Consider the following 15660-nt stretch of genomic DNA (forward strand, 5'->3'; position numbering starts at 1 on the left):
AAATAAATACTAAAATGAATACATGAACCTTTTGATAAATACTTTAAAAGGATAATGCTGAAGTAACATTAAAATATTTATCGTGGGAGATATTTCTAACATAGATGTGTATCAGACTCAAAGATACTTTCATTGAGATCTCATTTGTATCTTGATGAAAATCATATATTGTTCTGACACACATTCACATAAGAAATGTCTTCCATTCGTATCTTGATAAAAAGTATTTATGGTTCTGACACACATTTACAAAAATAATTTGTTGTTTGTACAAAGAGAGTTTCTATTGTCACATCAACTTTTACTATCGCCACACCAATTGTCCATGATTTTTTTTATGATTTATACAAGAATTGGTGTGACAATCAGCTCTCTCGTGCAAAATATCTAAAAAGTAAGCGTCCCTTGTGGTCCCAACACGATGAACACTAAACCTCATCTCATCTTATCTTCCCCCATCCCATCACTTATTAACAACCGCGTAAACTAGGGCATTATTGTAGTTTTGTCTATATATTGTCACGTCAAAGTGTTATGAATTAGACAACTTCAATTAACACACCACTTCTTTACTTATAACACACCAAATTACATGCAGATTACATCAAATTTTAAAGGGAAAAATACTTACTGGACTTTTTTTTTTTTTTTTTTGAATAGTTCCTAAGATTTGGCCAATCTCTTAATAGTCCATTTGATAAAATTTTCTTTTCTTAATAATGCATGGACCTCATCTCACGTGTATAATGTCTCTGAAATACTCATACAACCCTTTTCTCATCTTCTTCACTTTGTCAAGTTTCCAATGACGATTGCGATCATTTTGATGATTTTTTACCATGAAGGATGAATGGAGAATGATATTCTCTTATTTTTGAACTTTTGGATGTATTTTATTATTTTATTTTGATGATTTATAAGAAAATGACAAATGAAGTTAAGATTTTTTTTTTATATTTATTATTATGTTGTAATTTTTTATATGCAATTATGATTTGTGCATTATGGGTATTTCGAGGAGATTTACTCAATATCGAACTCAAAAAATAAATAAAAAAATCTCGATCTCATTTACAGTGGCGAGTTCACCACTTTTTATTTTCTAGCTAGTTCAACATTTTTATTGTCCAACTCACCACTTAGTGTCAAGTTCACCACTTTTTAACTTTTTATTGTTTAGTTCAACATTTAATTATTATCGAATTCGCCATTTTTTTTATATGATAATGTTATCGTATTCGACAGTAATTAAATGTTGAACTAGACAATAAAAAGTGGTGAACTCGACACTGTGTGGTAAGTTTGACACTAAGTAATTAAATGTTGAACAAGAAAATAAAAAGTGGTGAACTCGACACTCTAATGTGAATCAGATTTTTCATTTTTTTGATTTCGATACTTGGTAAATCTCACTAAAATGCCCAAAATTCATATGTCATAGTTGCAAATCAAAAGTTACGATGTAATTATCAAAAAATAATTTAGTATCTCAACTGTGTTCTTCATTTTTTTAATGAAATGTTAAAATAAAAAAAAAATTACGTCTAAATGTTCAAAATTAAGAAAAATATCATTCTCTATCCATCATTCATGATAAAAAATCGTTGGAAATGAGAAATGATCGAAATTGTCATTGAAAAACCTAAGTAAGTGAAAAGGATAAGAAAAAGATAGTTTTGGCATTTCAAAGATAGTAGATACGTGAGATGAGATTGAGGAGCTATTAAGAAAAGAAAAAATTACTGCCCAAAACTTAGGGATTATTTAGAAAAAAGTCTCTTCATCAAGGTCTTTTTAAGTAATTTTTCCAATTTTAAAAAGATGTGTGTTGTAAGTAAAAATTGGTATGCCAATAAAACACACCTAGAGATTCCTTTAAAAAGTGTATCCATAAAAAAATCAATACTAACCCTAAAAAACCTATCCATCTTCGTGAAACTTTTGCTCTTCTTCTTCTTAAAAGGTATTCTTGATGGAGAACATCAAATGTGATTTGAGCTTGTAAAAGTCTTCTATGGAAACACGTATTAGTTTGGAACTTTGAAGTTTTCAAAAAGTAAAGGTAACTTATTTTCTCTTTCTAATATTTAGTTGAACAATGATGAATGCATGTGGTAGATTATACACAGCTGATGTGGCAAGGGCACAAAACAATATATCTTTTCCTTGTGTATCACGAACAAAACGATCTATGATTTTGTGCCCTTGTCATGTCAACTGCGTACATACCGCACATGATTTATCGCGTGCATTCATCATCTCTCTCTCTCTTTTTCTATATATATATAAATTAGATTTTGTCCTTATAGACATTTTCTTTATGATCAGGGGGTAGAAGAGAAAATATAATAAAGTTGGAGGAGTCCTATTGAAAAAGAGAAAAGAAAAATACAATTTATAAGCAATTTACACAGTTGAGGGACTATTCTTAAAAATGGGTAGAAAAACATTAAGTTGTAGGGATATTCTTAAAAAGAGATAACAGAGAAAAGACAATAAGTAATTTTTTTTTTATATCAGAGATGCGTTATAAAATTAAATCTGTATTACTCTTTACGGAGAATAAAGACGGGGGATAACCGTCCTTTATTATATAGAATTATATTTTATTGTTCACATGTATTAATTAAAAATGTACTAAGACAGTAGAAAAATTGTTCTGCATGATACTTCATACATCTTGAGGTTACAACAATCCAATTAAGTACATAAATATTTTTAAGAGTTTGGTTTAGTGCAAGAATCGAATCTCTTCATCACACGATGCGCAGAAATATCAAATATCCTTAATTCGTGTTTTGTCAAGGATTAATAAATTAAAGCCATCAAGGTCGGCCTTGAAATGATTCATTGAAATGGTATTTATAATTTATCAAATAAATATAGAAAATTAAGCATAAATTCATTGTGCATTTAGGGCCTTGCTTAGACTGAGAGCTGGGCCCAAGTGTCCCTATTTGACTTGATGATTTACATATTACAATATTTTATCTTTTAAACTATTTATGCATAAAAATTTGTGAGCCAAACACATTCAGTCCAGGCTAGGACTACGATATATTTTGTTAGGAAAATGCTTGATTGCCTAAGTTGGACACTAGAAAATTCTATTGTTTGAAAAGTTCATAGAAAATTCTTAATTTTTTTGTTCAATTATTTTTTTTAAGTTCTTTAAACACTGGATTCATGTTCTACGATTTCGATGCTAACCATTGATTATTATTTCTTTTAATTATTATTATCTCAAAATGGTAGATTTCAAATTTATCTTAGAAGTTTTGAAATGGGATGATTTTTTGCCAAGATGATCCCCTCATCATAGAGATCATCCTCACAAAAAATCAGCCCATTCCAAACATTTTTGCCCATATAAGACAAAACGGTGTGTCGCAATGTGAGTCGTAATGTGAGTCTACGGAACCCGACCCTATATATATATATATTATTTAAAATATGTAATATCGTATTTATAACTGATGCAAATTATTCATTATCTTCTATGATGAACACGTATAGAATTGTCTACCTTTATTACTTTTTGTGTTAGAAGTATACAAACTCATCTCTCGTCCATAAAAACAATAATAAATAATTTGTATCAGTTATAAATATGATATTACATATTTTAAATAATATATATATATATATTTCATCAGTTATATATATTTTCCATTTACAAGATCATAAAAATGGTTTGATGAAACCAAGAAAATTAATCATGACAATAATAAGTATGCAGAGAAAAAGATAAAAATAAATCTTTGGAGACGAGACTGAGTCTTATATGCATCAATAGGTTACAATATATTACAGTCTATGATGATATTAGTTTTGTTGTCTTTAATATTTGTAATATTTTTTATTAGATAATTATATGTATTATAAAACACATTATTCTTATTAGAATATAGTTGACCATGACATATAGTAAGTAGTGATCAATTATGGATGCAGATTTTTTTTTATATAATTTTATGTATGATGATACATGTTTTATTATATGATAGCTATTATGTTTTATTTTTCATATGTCCAATATTTAGAGGTGGTTATGTCGAAATTAAAAAAAAAAGAAGTAAAATTTGGGTTTGAAATGATGTTATAATATTTTTATTGAATAAAAATAATAACTATTATTTTTTTGGAGCGTAAGTTGTTAAGTTATAATGTTAAAAATCGTAATTGTTACATATAAGAGCATTTTGGTCATCTTAACAGAATTCAAAATAGTACTCAAACATAAAATTCTGTCAGAAGTACTTCTCAAAACCTACATCCAAACACAAAACTCTCTCAGAAATTACTCCAAACAATATTTCTGGCTACTGTATCCACACTGGTCTTTAATTTTTTCTTTAAAAAGTCGTAATGAATGCATGAGATCTTGGTATGTGATTGGATATGCTACTAACATGACATGGGCACAAAATCATAGATCATTTTCACTGGGATACAAAGAAAAAAAAGAGTAATACTAGGGTGGCACTAGGATTTACTATGATTCTCACATTTCTAACATGACACTAGGATTTACTATGATTCACACATTTCTGACGTGGAGGTGGGCACATAACCATAGATGCTTTTTACTCGTATCTCGATCAAAGACATTTATGGTTATCACATCAATGCAGTGAGAAACACAGTGAAAAACAAAGTCCCCCAAGGATTTTCCAAGAAAAAAAATGTGCAATTCTATGCCCTTACCACGTGAGACAGGTACCGAGATCACGTGCATTCATCTCTTTCCTTTTTAAAATACGTCTCTCTCAACCGTTGAGCTGTGGTTCAGGTTTTTTTGTAATGGACCGTGTGCTACAGAGGATCCGCTCCCCAAGCGGGCCCATCTAAAGATAAACAAAATTCGACACTTTGCTTTGGGAAAGTGAAAGAGAATGATTGAGGGTCTCCAACTCCTTGGTTTCATCTTTTCTCTTGAAAATTGGACCAAGAAGCTGTCGTATTCTCGGCTTTATTTTCTCGTAATCCTCTTCCAGCCTTCCAGGTATTCCCTTATCGTGTAGGCCATCCATCAAATCAAATCTCATTGATGGGTCCCACACTCAAAAACCACGACTCCCAAACAAGAAGAAAGTCCAACCAATCCTCTTTTTTTTTTTTTTTTTTCACATTAAAAATACTAATTCCACGCCAACCATCACCAATACTACAGTCTACAGTTCGTAGTACGAGACATATATCAACAGTGCATCCCATCTTATACATTAGAAGGCATAAAATAAAAGCTAAGAGGGGTATTATATTAAACAACTACGATATCAGGGTAGGCAAGCATCACTTATTATTATTTATAGACGTCTGTTAGGGTAAGCGAGGTTTCTCCACGTCCTCCAGTGGACGAAACCAGACTTGCTGCTCTAACACCGTATCACCACCACTAGTATTGGTGGTTGGGGAACGAAAGCCACGCTCTCCAATGAGTTGTTCGTTGTCATCCGTTCCGGGACCAAAGACTCCAGTCTCTGGGTGTGGGGCCCAGTACTTGTCAGATTCAGAGGGAATCAGATCATCTGGGACCACGCTTGGGCCCACTAGATCATCCGGATTCTTATCATATACCGATGCGTGAACGCTCCTGCCAACGCAACCAATTCTCAGATACTATTTAAGGCAATTTTTCACTATTTTAAATTTAAAACTCTCCGCAATGATATGATATAATGAGCACATACCATAACATTATAATCTCACATATAGATGGAATTATTATATTTTAAAAATTATAAACCACAACATTTAAATAAGATTGTCCTTGAAATATTTTTTTTTTTTTTTTGAGTTGCGGATCCATGATGCTGTCCACTTATTATAACAACACATGGTGACTACATGACATGTTTTTATTGGAGAATAAAAGTGTAGACTCTGTGTATTAAAGATAATAAATATACTAAATCGACTTCCTACAATACTGGATTAACGTGGTAGTGTATGTAGAACTATAGATATTTTTTCTTGAGATATGAACAAAAACTCAATGTGTTATGAACTCTAACTAAAACATGTCATGCGGATAATGTTTGTACTCCATAGAAATGGCACACCTCTTACCTAATTATGACTTTTAGTTTTTACGAGTCAAATATATTGCAAAGATTATTGAAGCAATTTTTTTTTACTCTATTAAAAACAAAGATTTTATAATTAATTATTTAATCCAACTCAAGCACTTCCCATAAAACTTAGTTGTTGCACAATACTACATGTTTTCGACTCCTTGTATTGTCTCGTTTTTCATCATTTTTGGTGGGCCCACTTTTTAGCGAAGAAACTCCAATCCAGATTGGATGGCTAATTAAGATTTAACTAATTGGTTCATATTCATCATTTTTGGTGTCTCCACTTTTTAGTGAAGAAACTTTAATGAAGATTGCACGACTAAGATTCACCTAATAGGTTGGGTTAGGAAAAGATTAGGTCAAAATTCCAAACATTTGATATTCCTCGAGATTTGTTAATGTGAATCTTGAGAACCATCAATGTCAAGGACACTAGGATGGTAAAGTTACAAAGTCCTCTTAAAGAGATTGCAACACTCCCAATTTATCCGGAATCGAAATCGAAAATCCCGATTCTGATTCCTTTTTTATTGGAATCGATTAGAGTCGGGTCTAATATGAAACCAAGCCGATAGGAATCGGAACCATTAGGTTCTATTCGATGGGTACCCATAGATGCTCAGAACCGATTTATTTTGTCATTTCTTTTTTACATTATACATGATTCAAGGTAATCCTATTATTTAAAATTAGCATATACGATATAAAGTTCTTCAAATTTCATATAAACTAAATATTTTAGTTTAAGATTAGTCATTTCTTTTTAAATTTATTACTTGTAAAGAAAATATATTTTAATATTTGCAAATAAAAATCATTAAATTATCATTTTAGTGGAACAAATTATTATTAAGTTGATACTTTACAAATAATATGATATTTTTTAGTAGGAATTTTTTATTATAATAATTTTGAAATAATTTTTCTAATTTGATTCTTGAGAATTGGAACCGACGGGTACTCGTGATTTTTAATGGTTCTGGTTCCAATTCCACTTATTTTAAAAGCGGAATCGAAATCAACAAGAACCAAAATCAATAAAATATAAAGGTTATGTTCCCGAACCGATCCATTGACACCCCTATTTCTGAAGGAGGAAAAACTGGGCTCAAAGAAGGAATACTTTAAAAACCGAATTAAAAAATTGTCCAATTGGTCCGACCATGGTATGATCCCGGTCGATGAGATTAATTTGTATTTACGCAAAAAACTTAAAAAACATATATTTCCTTAATAACCTTTATTTATTTCTTAGGCGAACCGGAACACCGGTTCGGTCTGGTTTTTAAAATAGTCCAAGGAAGTTGTTAAGATTTTGCGTGTGGATAAAGAACTTAGAAAATAGCAAAAAAGAGAAAGAATAGTGGTAGTACTAGTGCAGCAACACAGAAGACAAATAGATGGCAAAAAACAGAGTGAAAGTGAAAGAATCGACGGTTCTCTTATCTTCAAAAGATGATCAATTTTCAATGATCAAAGTAAGAGTGCCACGAAATATAAAGAAATGTAGATCTAAATTCAGGAAGATTAAATTTCTGAAACTTCAGTTTCTGATGAGATCAGTGGTAAGAATACGCGCGGAACACCGAGTAGAACAAAGTGATCAGAGAAGAAGAATCGAAGAATAATACGTCTTTTCAAGATGAAAGTAAAGATCATGAAAAAAGGAGGAAAATAACAGAGATGGAGATTATTTAAAAAAAAAAAAAAAAAAGGATTCTACATGAAAAGATTGTATAAAATTACAGAAAATTACTTTCAGAACGACACTTTAGAAATACAGAAGTAGACAAGCAGATTTAACGAAAAAACTTCTCAAAATCTCTATTGTTCGTAAAGAGATCGGAGATCATCCAAATCAAAGAACACGAAGGCATCAAGAATTAACTTCTGAAATTCGATAAATTAGCAGAAAAATAATAACATCGGCCCAATTGCTCAAATAACACTCCGATTTCTCTGAATATCGTTAAATAATCAACGATCCTCTAAGAAATCTAACAGACAATCTCAAAATACAGAACGATCCGGAAATTAGAGAGATTACCTGATACCAAAATTTGGTTTGGAAGGAAGATGAGATGGATCTCGAGAGCTTCCGCTCCAGATCTGTTTCACAAATCGCTTCCCTAAACTAGCGATTCCTCGACTCTTCGAATTGGCGGCCATGCAATATAAGAGTAATCTCAAAGCTTAATCGATCCAAATTTCCCAAGAAGAAGAAGAAGAGAAGCTTAAGAGACTGTGATTCTCCTTCTTGCCTCCCAAATCCCTATTTATAGTTTTTTTTTTCTCTCGCCATCTGTCGAGGAACTTGTCTCCCCAGTAGTCACCTTCTCCGTATCAACTATCAAACGTTCTTTTTTTATTCCCATTTTTTTTACTTTTAAAAAAGTTTCGTGATAATCGGACTACGCCACGTGTAAAACTCAATCGACTTTTCTGAAGTGATAAGTTCGGGAGCCGCAGATCTATACGCCTTGGGATACCCAAGAGAACTTATCCATAGAAGTGTGTATCCCGAGAGAAACGTGTTTCCTAAGTATTAGAGATCTGCGGTTCTGAACTTGCCACGTCATAAGAATGGATGAGTGTGCCATGTGGGTAGTCAGATTATCACGAGTCAAAGAATCCGTACGGAATAGAAATTACCGTCAAGTAACGGAATGTCCTTGGAGGATCTATTTGACTATTTTGATGTGAACCGTATTGTTCCGTATAACGCCGTTATTTTGTGTCGATTTACACTTCGTAGGAGTTGCTTAATGGCAACGGCGTTAGTTGGCCAATGGTCGCCATGAAAAGCAACGGATGTTTTGCTTGTAAATGACAACAAAACCAGTAGTTCATTGCGAAAATTACTGCAATGCCGCTTAACCAGAGAAGAAAATAATAGTAATAATAATAGAGAGCTTCTATTAAGACACCAGCTTTTACTTGTAACCCATCAATCTGAAAGTTGGTTTGCCAGTAGAATCTCTCCAATAACAATGAAAATTTCTATTGCCACACCAATTTTTTTTGTTAATATCTTAGTAGTAAAACTAAATGGGATTTTTCAATAATTTGAAAAAAACTTTATAAATTTTCATGGACACATTTTTTTCGTTCTATCTCTAACATTAAAATCAAGTAACATTAAATTTCAATGAGGTTAAGAAACCCAAGAAAGAGGGATTGAGAAGGCAAGACCCCTATTGGTGTGTATGATGATAAAAAGTGGCTAAACAATTGGAGTGTTATAAGAAAATTTGGTGTGAAAATAAAAAGTTCCCTAAGAAGTTGATTCACTATACCCATTTGATTTAATTAGTTAGGGCCTATTTGGGATTGTCATAGACTTCTTCTCCCAATAGCACAAAAGCAGAAGAAATCGAAGCATATTTGCAAAATTATTTATTCATATCTTGAAGCACTTGAGGGATATTTTAGTTATTACCTAAATAAGTGAAGACATTTTAAATCATCCGAAATTATGTATGTTTTAAGTAACATCAATCTTACAAACATTAAAAGGAAAAGTGATTCTTTTTTATCTCAAGAAAAAAGAGGTTTGTTCTACTTGAGGTTGTAGCTGGTCTGGGTTCGCCTTAACCTTGTTGACTTTTAAAAAAAAATTAAAAAATTAAATGCTTCTTGTTTTTTTTGCATTTTTGGTTTCTCGTATATGTTATTAGAAGCACTTCTCAGGTGTAAAAAAAAAAAAATTAGGATTCAAAAGCGCTTTTGAACTCTAAAAGCACTTCCAAAATGCATTTCGAAACGTGTACTAAGTCATTGGATGCAATCGAAAAGTACTGCAGGTCTCACCTTCCATTGTGGAGTTGGCGACCTTTCCATTTGTGAGCCACTCTCTCGACTAGCAACAACCCAATCCTTTATCGTTTTGACCTATGTTACCTAATTCATGACTTTGTTCAATTCGAATTTGGCTTCACCCATCTAGAACAAATTCGATTCACAGGGGTTGGTGAGAATATATATAGGGTTGGGATCAGGAGATGACCTACTTTGACAATCATTGTTCTATATGGGTTACGAGTTTTAGAATTGACTAATTTTTGGTGTGGATGATCTTTATGGTGAGAAAATCATCTTCACAAAAAATCAGTCCATTTTGAGCCATAACCCAATCAATCATGTTAATCAAACCAATCACACAAATTAAACCAATTAAAATTTTCCGATCCGATTAAATAATCCCAATCTATCAATCAAGTCAATCTAAAGAATTAAAAAATTGAGGTTTCGACCAATCCAATCAATAACTTTCTCCTTCGATTAATTTTAAATTTATAAATGCAATTTTCGATCATTAACCAATGGCAACTAATTCCATAAAAAATAGTTTACAGCTTGAAGAATTATGGATCCTGAATTTTTTTTTACCGTTAACTAATTTTAATGGGGTTAGAAGTGTTAGAATGGGCTTATTTTTTATGAAGATGAACTTTATGGTGAGGAGATCATCCTCATAAAAACTCAGCCAATTCTGAAATTTATAACTTATATAAATCTCCACTATTTGATTTGTTGAATCCAATAATAAAATTAGAAAATCTGACTGATTACATTTACAACTTGTTTAGCATGTGCTTCCTCGTATTTTATAAATCCAATATGAATCTAACTACAAATTCACTTTGCGATTGCGATTGAATCTAATAAGAATAAATCAACAACCACAATATATTGACCTCCCCCCCCCCTCCCCACCACGTGGCATACTCAAAATACTATCTTGACGTGGCATGTGCTAGAACCATAGATCTTTTACTCCTAGAATACACAACTGCACATATTTATGGAATGTGCAGATGTGTATCCCAAGGTGTAAAATCTATGGTTCTAGCACTTGTCATGTCAGGAGAGTATTTTGAATATGCCACGGGGAGGAGTCCGATTACCACGACTCACATTTTAAAGTCATGATAAAGTGACACACTAAAACTTACATCATCTGTATGCGGTTGACGTGGTAAGTGCAAAGAACCATAGATCTTTTTCTTCAGGGATTTAAGGAAAGACTAATGATAAAATGACACGCTAAAACATAGTGATGACACGGTTGACGTGGCAAATGTATAAAACAGTAGATCTTTTTCCTTGTTTATCTCGAAGAAAACATCTATAGTTCTATGCACTAATCACATCATCCACATACATTTTAACGTGTCAATTTATCACGATTCTTGTGGGTGAAATTCTTAAACATGGACACGTGGCTCAAGCGAAGCCTGGAAGTAATGATTTTAAGCTCGGATAGATTGCTACATTGGCCCAGTTGACTAAACTCTTCGATGCACAGATGTCCAGCTCAGACCTGAGCCACCGACCAATTAAGTAGTCTAGACAAGGGTAGTATAGGTCGGTAAGACGGATCTGACAGATGTGCCATTGATTGACAGCTCTAACAACCCACATCATGTTAGATCAGCTTTGATTATTCCAGAAGTGGCAGGACAATTAAAACAACTCCTGCAGCTGACGTGTCAGGGAGTGGGCTAACTGCCCTTATTAAACTAACTGCCTTGGGTCATTTCAAGGGATGGCACAAAAAATGATCAAGTTTAATGCCTATAAAAGGAAGAGGACTATGGGTAAAAGGGGGTTCGAAATTATTCTTCTCTCGAAACTAAATTACAATCGATCAACTTGTCTAACTTGATCGTCAGAGTGGGTTAATTTGTAGGTTCGCCCGAGCTAGGAGAGAGGAAAAGTGTAGAGCGAATTCTTGCATCTACAATTTGGCGACGTCCGTGGGAAACTTACAATGAGAAAAACGACCAAAATGGGAAGAGCTAGAGGCGAAACACGCAGAGAGCCATCAAATCCCTTACCAGCAGATTCACCTCCAAACGTACAGGACCCTATGCTCGTAATGTACAACTTACTCACAGAGATGAGGGAAGAGATGCGCAGGGGTTTAGAGAAGCAAAATGATGAGATAACAAACATAAGGAGGGAAAATGAGGAACTTAGGCAAAGACTAGGCGAGCGCGCAAAGACCGAAGAGGGCCCAGGTGCGGAGCAAAGCAGGGATCATATCGTCCGAACAGCGCGGACAGATACAGACTGGATCGAAGATTCAGCAGCAGCAAAAATGCAGCAAGGAAGCTCAGAAGTTGAGGAAATGCTAAGGAGGAGGGACGAGGAACTCACACGTGGGAAGGATCCTACGCAAAAGGTACGGAACGCCATTCGGGAGCTCAAGGGGACACCGTTCTCGCCAAGGATAATGAGTTCGGAACCACCAAGAACGTTCCATATGCCAAAGTTTGAAACTTATGACGGAACGAGAGACCCTATGGACCATATTCTACATTACAAAAGCCAGATGGTGCTATACCAGAAGGATGATTCGTTACTTTGCAAGTTGTTTCCATCAACTCTGAGACACGGGGCCATGACGTGGTTCCAGGCGTTACCAGCTAGATCCATTATGAACTTTTCCGAGCTAGAGGAAACGTTCGTTGGACAGTTCGTACATCTGTGGAGGAAGAGGGTCGGAGTTAACACTCTGTTTAATCTTAGACAGGAGGTCGGGGAGAGCATCCAGTCATTCGCAACTCGTTTCCGAACAAAGGCGTTGGATGAAGAAGGCATGGACGAAGCAACCGCCTGTGCGACGTACATTGCTGTAGTCATCCCGGGAACACGGTTACACGAGTCATTGATCAAATCTGACCCAACTCGTTTGGAAGATTTATACTCAAAGGTGGAGAAGTACATCATCGTAGAGGAATCCGTGAAGGGCAGGAGACGAAGTGCTCAGACAATGGCCAATAGCGATGGAGGAATTGAAGCACCAAAAGCACCAACTCTTCTCGGAGGGGAAGGAAGCAAGAAAAGGCGGAGAGAATCGAATGAGCAATCAAGGTGGAAGAGAGGCCGGGTGTATACACCGCTCAATGAAAAGCTATCTGTGATACTGAGGCACATAAAGAGCGAACCTGATTTCATTCAGCCACCCCGAGGGTATAAGGAAAAATCTGGAAAATCGTACTGCGAGTACCATGTGGCCGATGACCACCCCATCGAGGACTGTTACAGGTTACGCCATATCATCCAGGATATGGTCGAAGCAGGGATGCTCAAAATGTATGTCTCGTCAGGAAGAGAGAAAAGAAGGGAAACCCCTGAGAGAGACGAAGGGAAGTCGAGACCTAGGTGGCCAGCAAAGGAGGGGCGCCGAGAACCGGAAGAACGCAGGATAGTGCATACTATCACAGGGGTGTTGGGGGCTGAAGTGCCGTCTAGGCAGGTGATTTGGGAGAGAGTAAAAAGGATCCGACATATGGTTGGTGTCAACCATGTAGCATCGGGGGTACGGATAGCAGAAACGATAGGCAACGGAGCGGATGCTCGGGCGATTGTTTTTACGGAGGACGACCTGAGGGGAACCGCAAAGCCCCATCAGGACGCACTCGTGATCGCACTCCCAGTTGGAAACGTCGAGCTCCGTAAAATACTAGTGGACTCGGGAAGTGCAGTGGATATTCTTTTCTTGAGCGCAGCGAAAAGGATGGGGATTTCTGATAGTTTAGAATCAACCCCGACCCTAGTTTATGGGTTCAATGGGGCTCCGAGCAGTTCGGTGGGAGAAATCACACTCCCTATCACAGCGGGATCAAAAGTGGTAGAGGCAGATTCAGCCTATAACGCGATCCTCGGACGAAGATGGATACACGAGATGAGGGCAGTCCCTTCAACTTATCATCAGGTTATTCGATTCCCAAGCAAGGAAGGGGTGATAGAGATCAGGGGTGACCAGGAGATGGCGCAACGGTGTTTTCATCTGACCTTGGAGCAAGGACGGGGCGCCGAGGCCATTCCTCAGAAGAAGAGGAAGGAGCCACCTATTGAAGGAGAAACGTCATAGCAATTATAGAGGGAGCCAGAGCAGGAGCGGCTGGCAACAGTAGAGGAAGTTGAGGCAGTGGATCTCGACGATAGCGGAGGACAGCTGGTTAATATCGGCACCACAATGTTGCAGGAAGAGAAAATGGCGTTGGTCCAGCTTCTAAGGGCAAACAAGGACGTGTTTGCATGGTCGATGGAGGACATGCCCGGGATTGACCCCTTGGTGGCGTGCCATAGACTAAACATTGATAAAGACTTCCGACCTGTTCGACAGAAGTCAAGGAGGCTGTCGTCCCGTTTAAGGCAGGGGGTAAATGGTGAAATCGAGAAACTATTAAAGGCTGGATTCATCAGGGAAGTAGATTACCCAGAATGGATAGCCAATATAGTGGCAATGCCAAAGAAGGACGGGAGAGTGAGAGTTTGCATTGACTTCACAAATCTTAATAAGGCGTGCCCAAAGGACAGTTTCCCTTTGCCAAGGATCGACAGACTAGTAGATGCTACGGCCAGGAATGAAAGAATGTCATTCATGGATGGATACTCGGGGTATAACCAAATCCCCTTAGCAATGGAGGATCAGGAACGAACGTCATTCATCACCGAGCAAGGGTTGTTTTGTTTTAAGGTCATGCCATTTGGCTTGAGGAATGCTGGGGCCACTTACCAGAGGCTCGTGACGAGAATGTTTGAAAGGTTGATCGGAAAGACTGTAGAGGTGTATATTGATGACTTGTTAGTAAAAAGCAAGAAAACGGAAAACCATTTGACAGACCTCAAGCAAACTTTCGATCGGCTACAGAGTTTTCAAATGAAGCTGAATCCGAAGAAGTACGTATTCACAGTTTCTTCTGGGAAATTCCTCGGGCACATTATCACCAGGAGAGGCATCGAGGCCAACCTAGACCAAATCCAGGCTTTGGTGGAGATGTCGAGCCCCAATAACCAAAAACAGGTGCAGAAATTAACGGGAAGAATAGCTGCGTTGAGTAGGTTTATTTCTAGAGTATCTGATAGATGCCGTCCACTATTCAAATTGTTACAGAAAGAAAAGAACTTCGCCTGGAGCGCAGAATGTGAGATAGCATTTAACGACCTGAAGAAGTATACAGTCACCAATCCTTAGCTCTCCAGAGGAAGGAGAAGAGATAGGAATTTATCTGGCAGCCAGCTCGTCGGCCATAAGCTCGATTATTTTCAAAATCGACTTGGGACGGGAGTACCCTATCTACTACGTCAGCAAAACACTAGGTCCATCAGAGGGGAGGTACACGAAGGCGGAGAGAGTGGGATTATCGCTTGTCTACTCAGCACATAAGCTCAGGCCTTATTTCCTCTCACACCGTATCCGAGTTGTAACAGACAGCCCATTGAAAGAAATGATGTATTGGTCGAAAAAATCTCGGAGGATGGCAAGATGGGCGGTAATTTTTGGCGAATACGATTTACAGTTTGAGTCACAAACGGCATTAAAAGGGCAAGTGTTGGCAGACTTCCTTGCTGACTTCCCGGTCGAAGATCCAAACTGGGAAGAGTTGGAGGACGAGGACGAAGGGGCAGAAGAAGCGGAATTGTGGGACAAACACGCAGGTTAGGGGATGTTCGTCGATGGTTCGTCAAATTATTCCGGCTCGGGGGTTGGAATATTGCTTGTAACGCCGAACAATGACAGACTGGGGAAGGTAATCAAGCTCGGATATGGGGCATCAAACAATGA

General features: G+C 36.5%; 2 protein-coding genes across 2 annotated transcripts; one reads left to right on the forward strand and one right to left on the reverse strand.

The window, feature by feature from the left end:
* Positions 1-5095: 5095 nt before the first annotated feature.
* Positions 5096-8434, reverse strand: LOC147391659 (late embryogenesis abundant protein At5g17165-like). The gene is made up of 2 exons (XM_086417183.1): positions 8128-8434; positions 5096-5596 (listed from the first exon to the last, which is right to left on the reverse strand). Exons 1-2 carry the CDS (start codon positions 8247-8249, stop codon positions 5323-5325), a joined length of 396 nt encoding a protein of 131 aa, XP_086273309.1. The 5' UTR covers positions 8250-8434; the 3' UTR covers positions 5096-5322.
* Positions 8435-11871: 3437 nt separating this feature from the next.
* LOC147391660 (uncharacterized) lies at positions 11872-13962 on the forward strand. The gene has a single exon (XM_086459097.1). The coding sequence runs from the start codon at positions 11872-11874 to the stop codon at positions 13960-13962; it is 2091 nt and encodes a 696-aa protein (XP_086315223.1).
* Positions 13963-15660: the final 1698 nt, after the last annotated feature.

This window comes from Akebia trifoliata, chromosome 11 (genome assembly GCF_017979445.1).
Source record: "Akebia trifoliata isolate Shusen 1 chromosome 11, ASM1797944v1, whole genome shotgun sequence".
Lineage (NCBI taxonomy): Eukaryota > Viridiplantae > Streptophyta > Magnoliopsida > Ranunculales > Lardizabalaceae > Akebia > Akebia trifoliata.

Excerpts from the sequence above, each read along its gene's own strand:
- LOC147391660 (XM_086459097.1), top strand. The coding sequence starts at position 11,872 with ATGGGAAGAGCTAGAGGCGAAACACGCAGAGAGCCATCAAATCCCTTA.
- LOC147391659 (XM_086417183.1), bottom strand. The coding sequence starts at position 8,249 with ATGGCCGCCAATTCGAAGAGTCGAGGAATCGCTAGTTTAGGGAAGCGA. Across the intron at positions 5,597-8,127 it reads AAACCAAATTTTGGTATCAG|GAGCGTTCACGCATCGGTAT; the intron begins GTAATCTCTCTA and ends TTGCGTTGGCAG.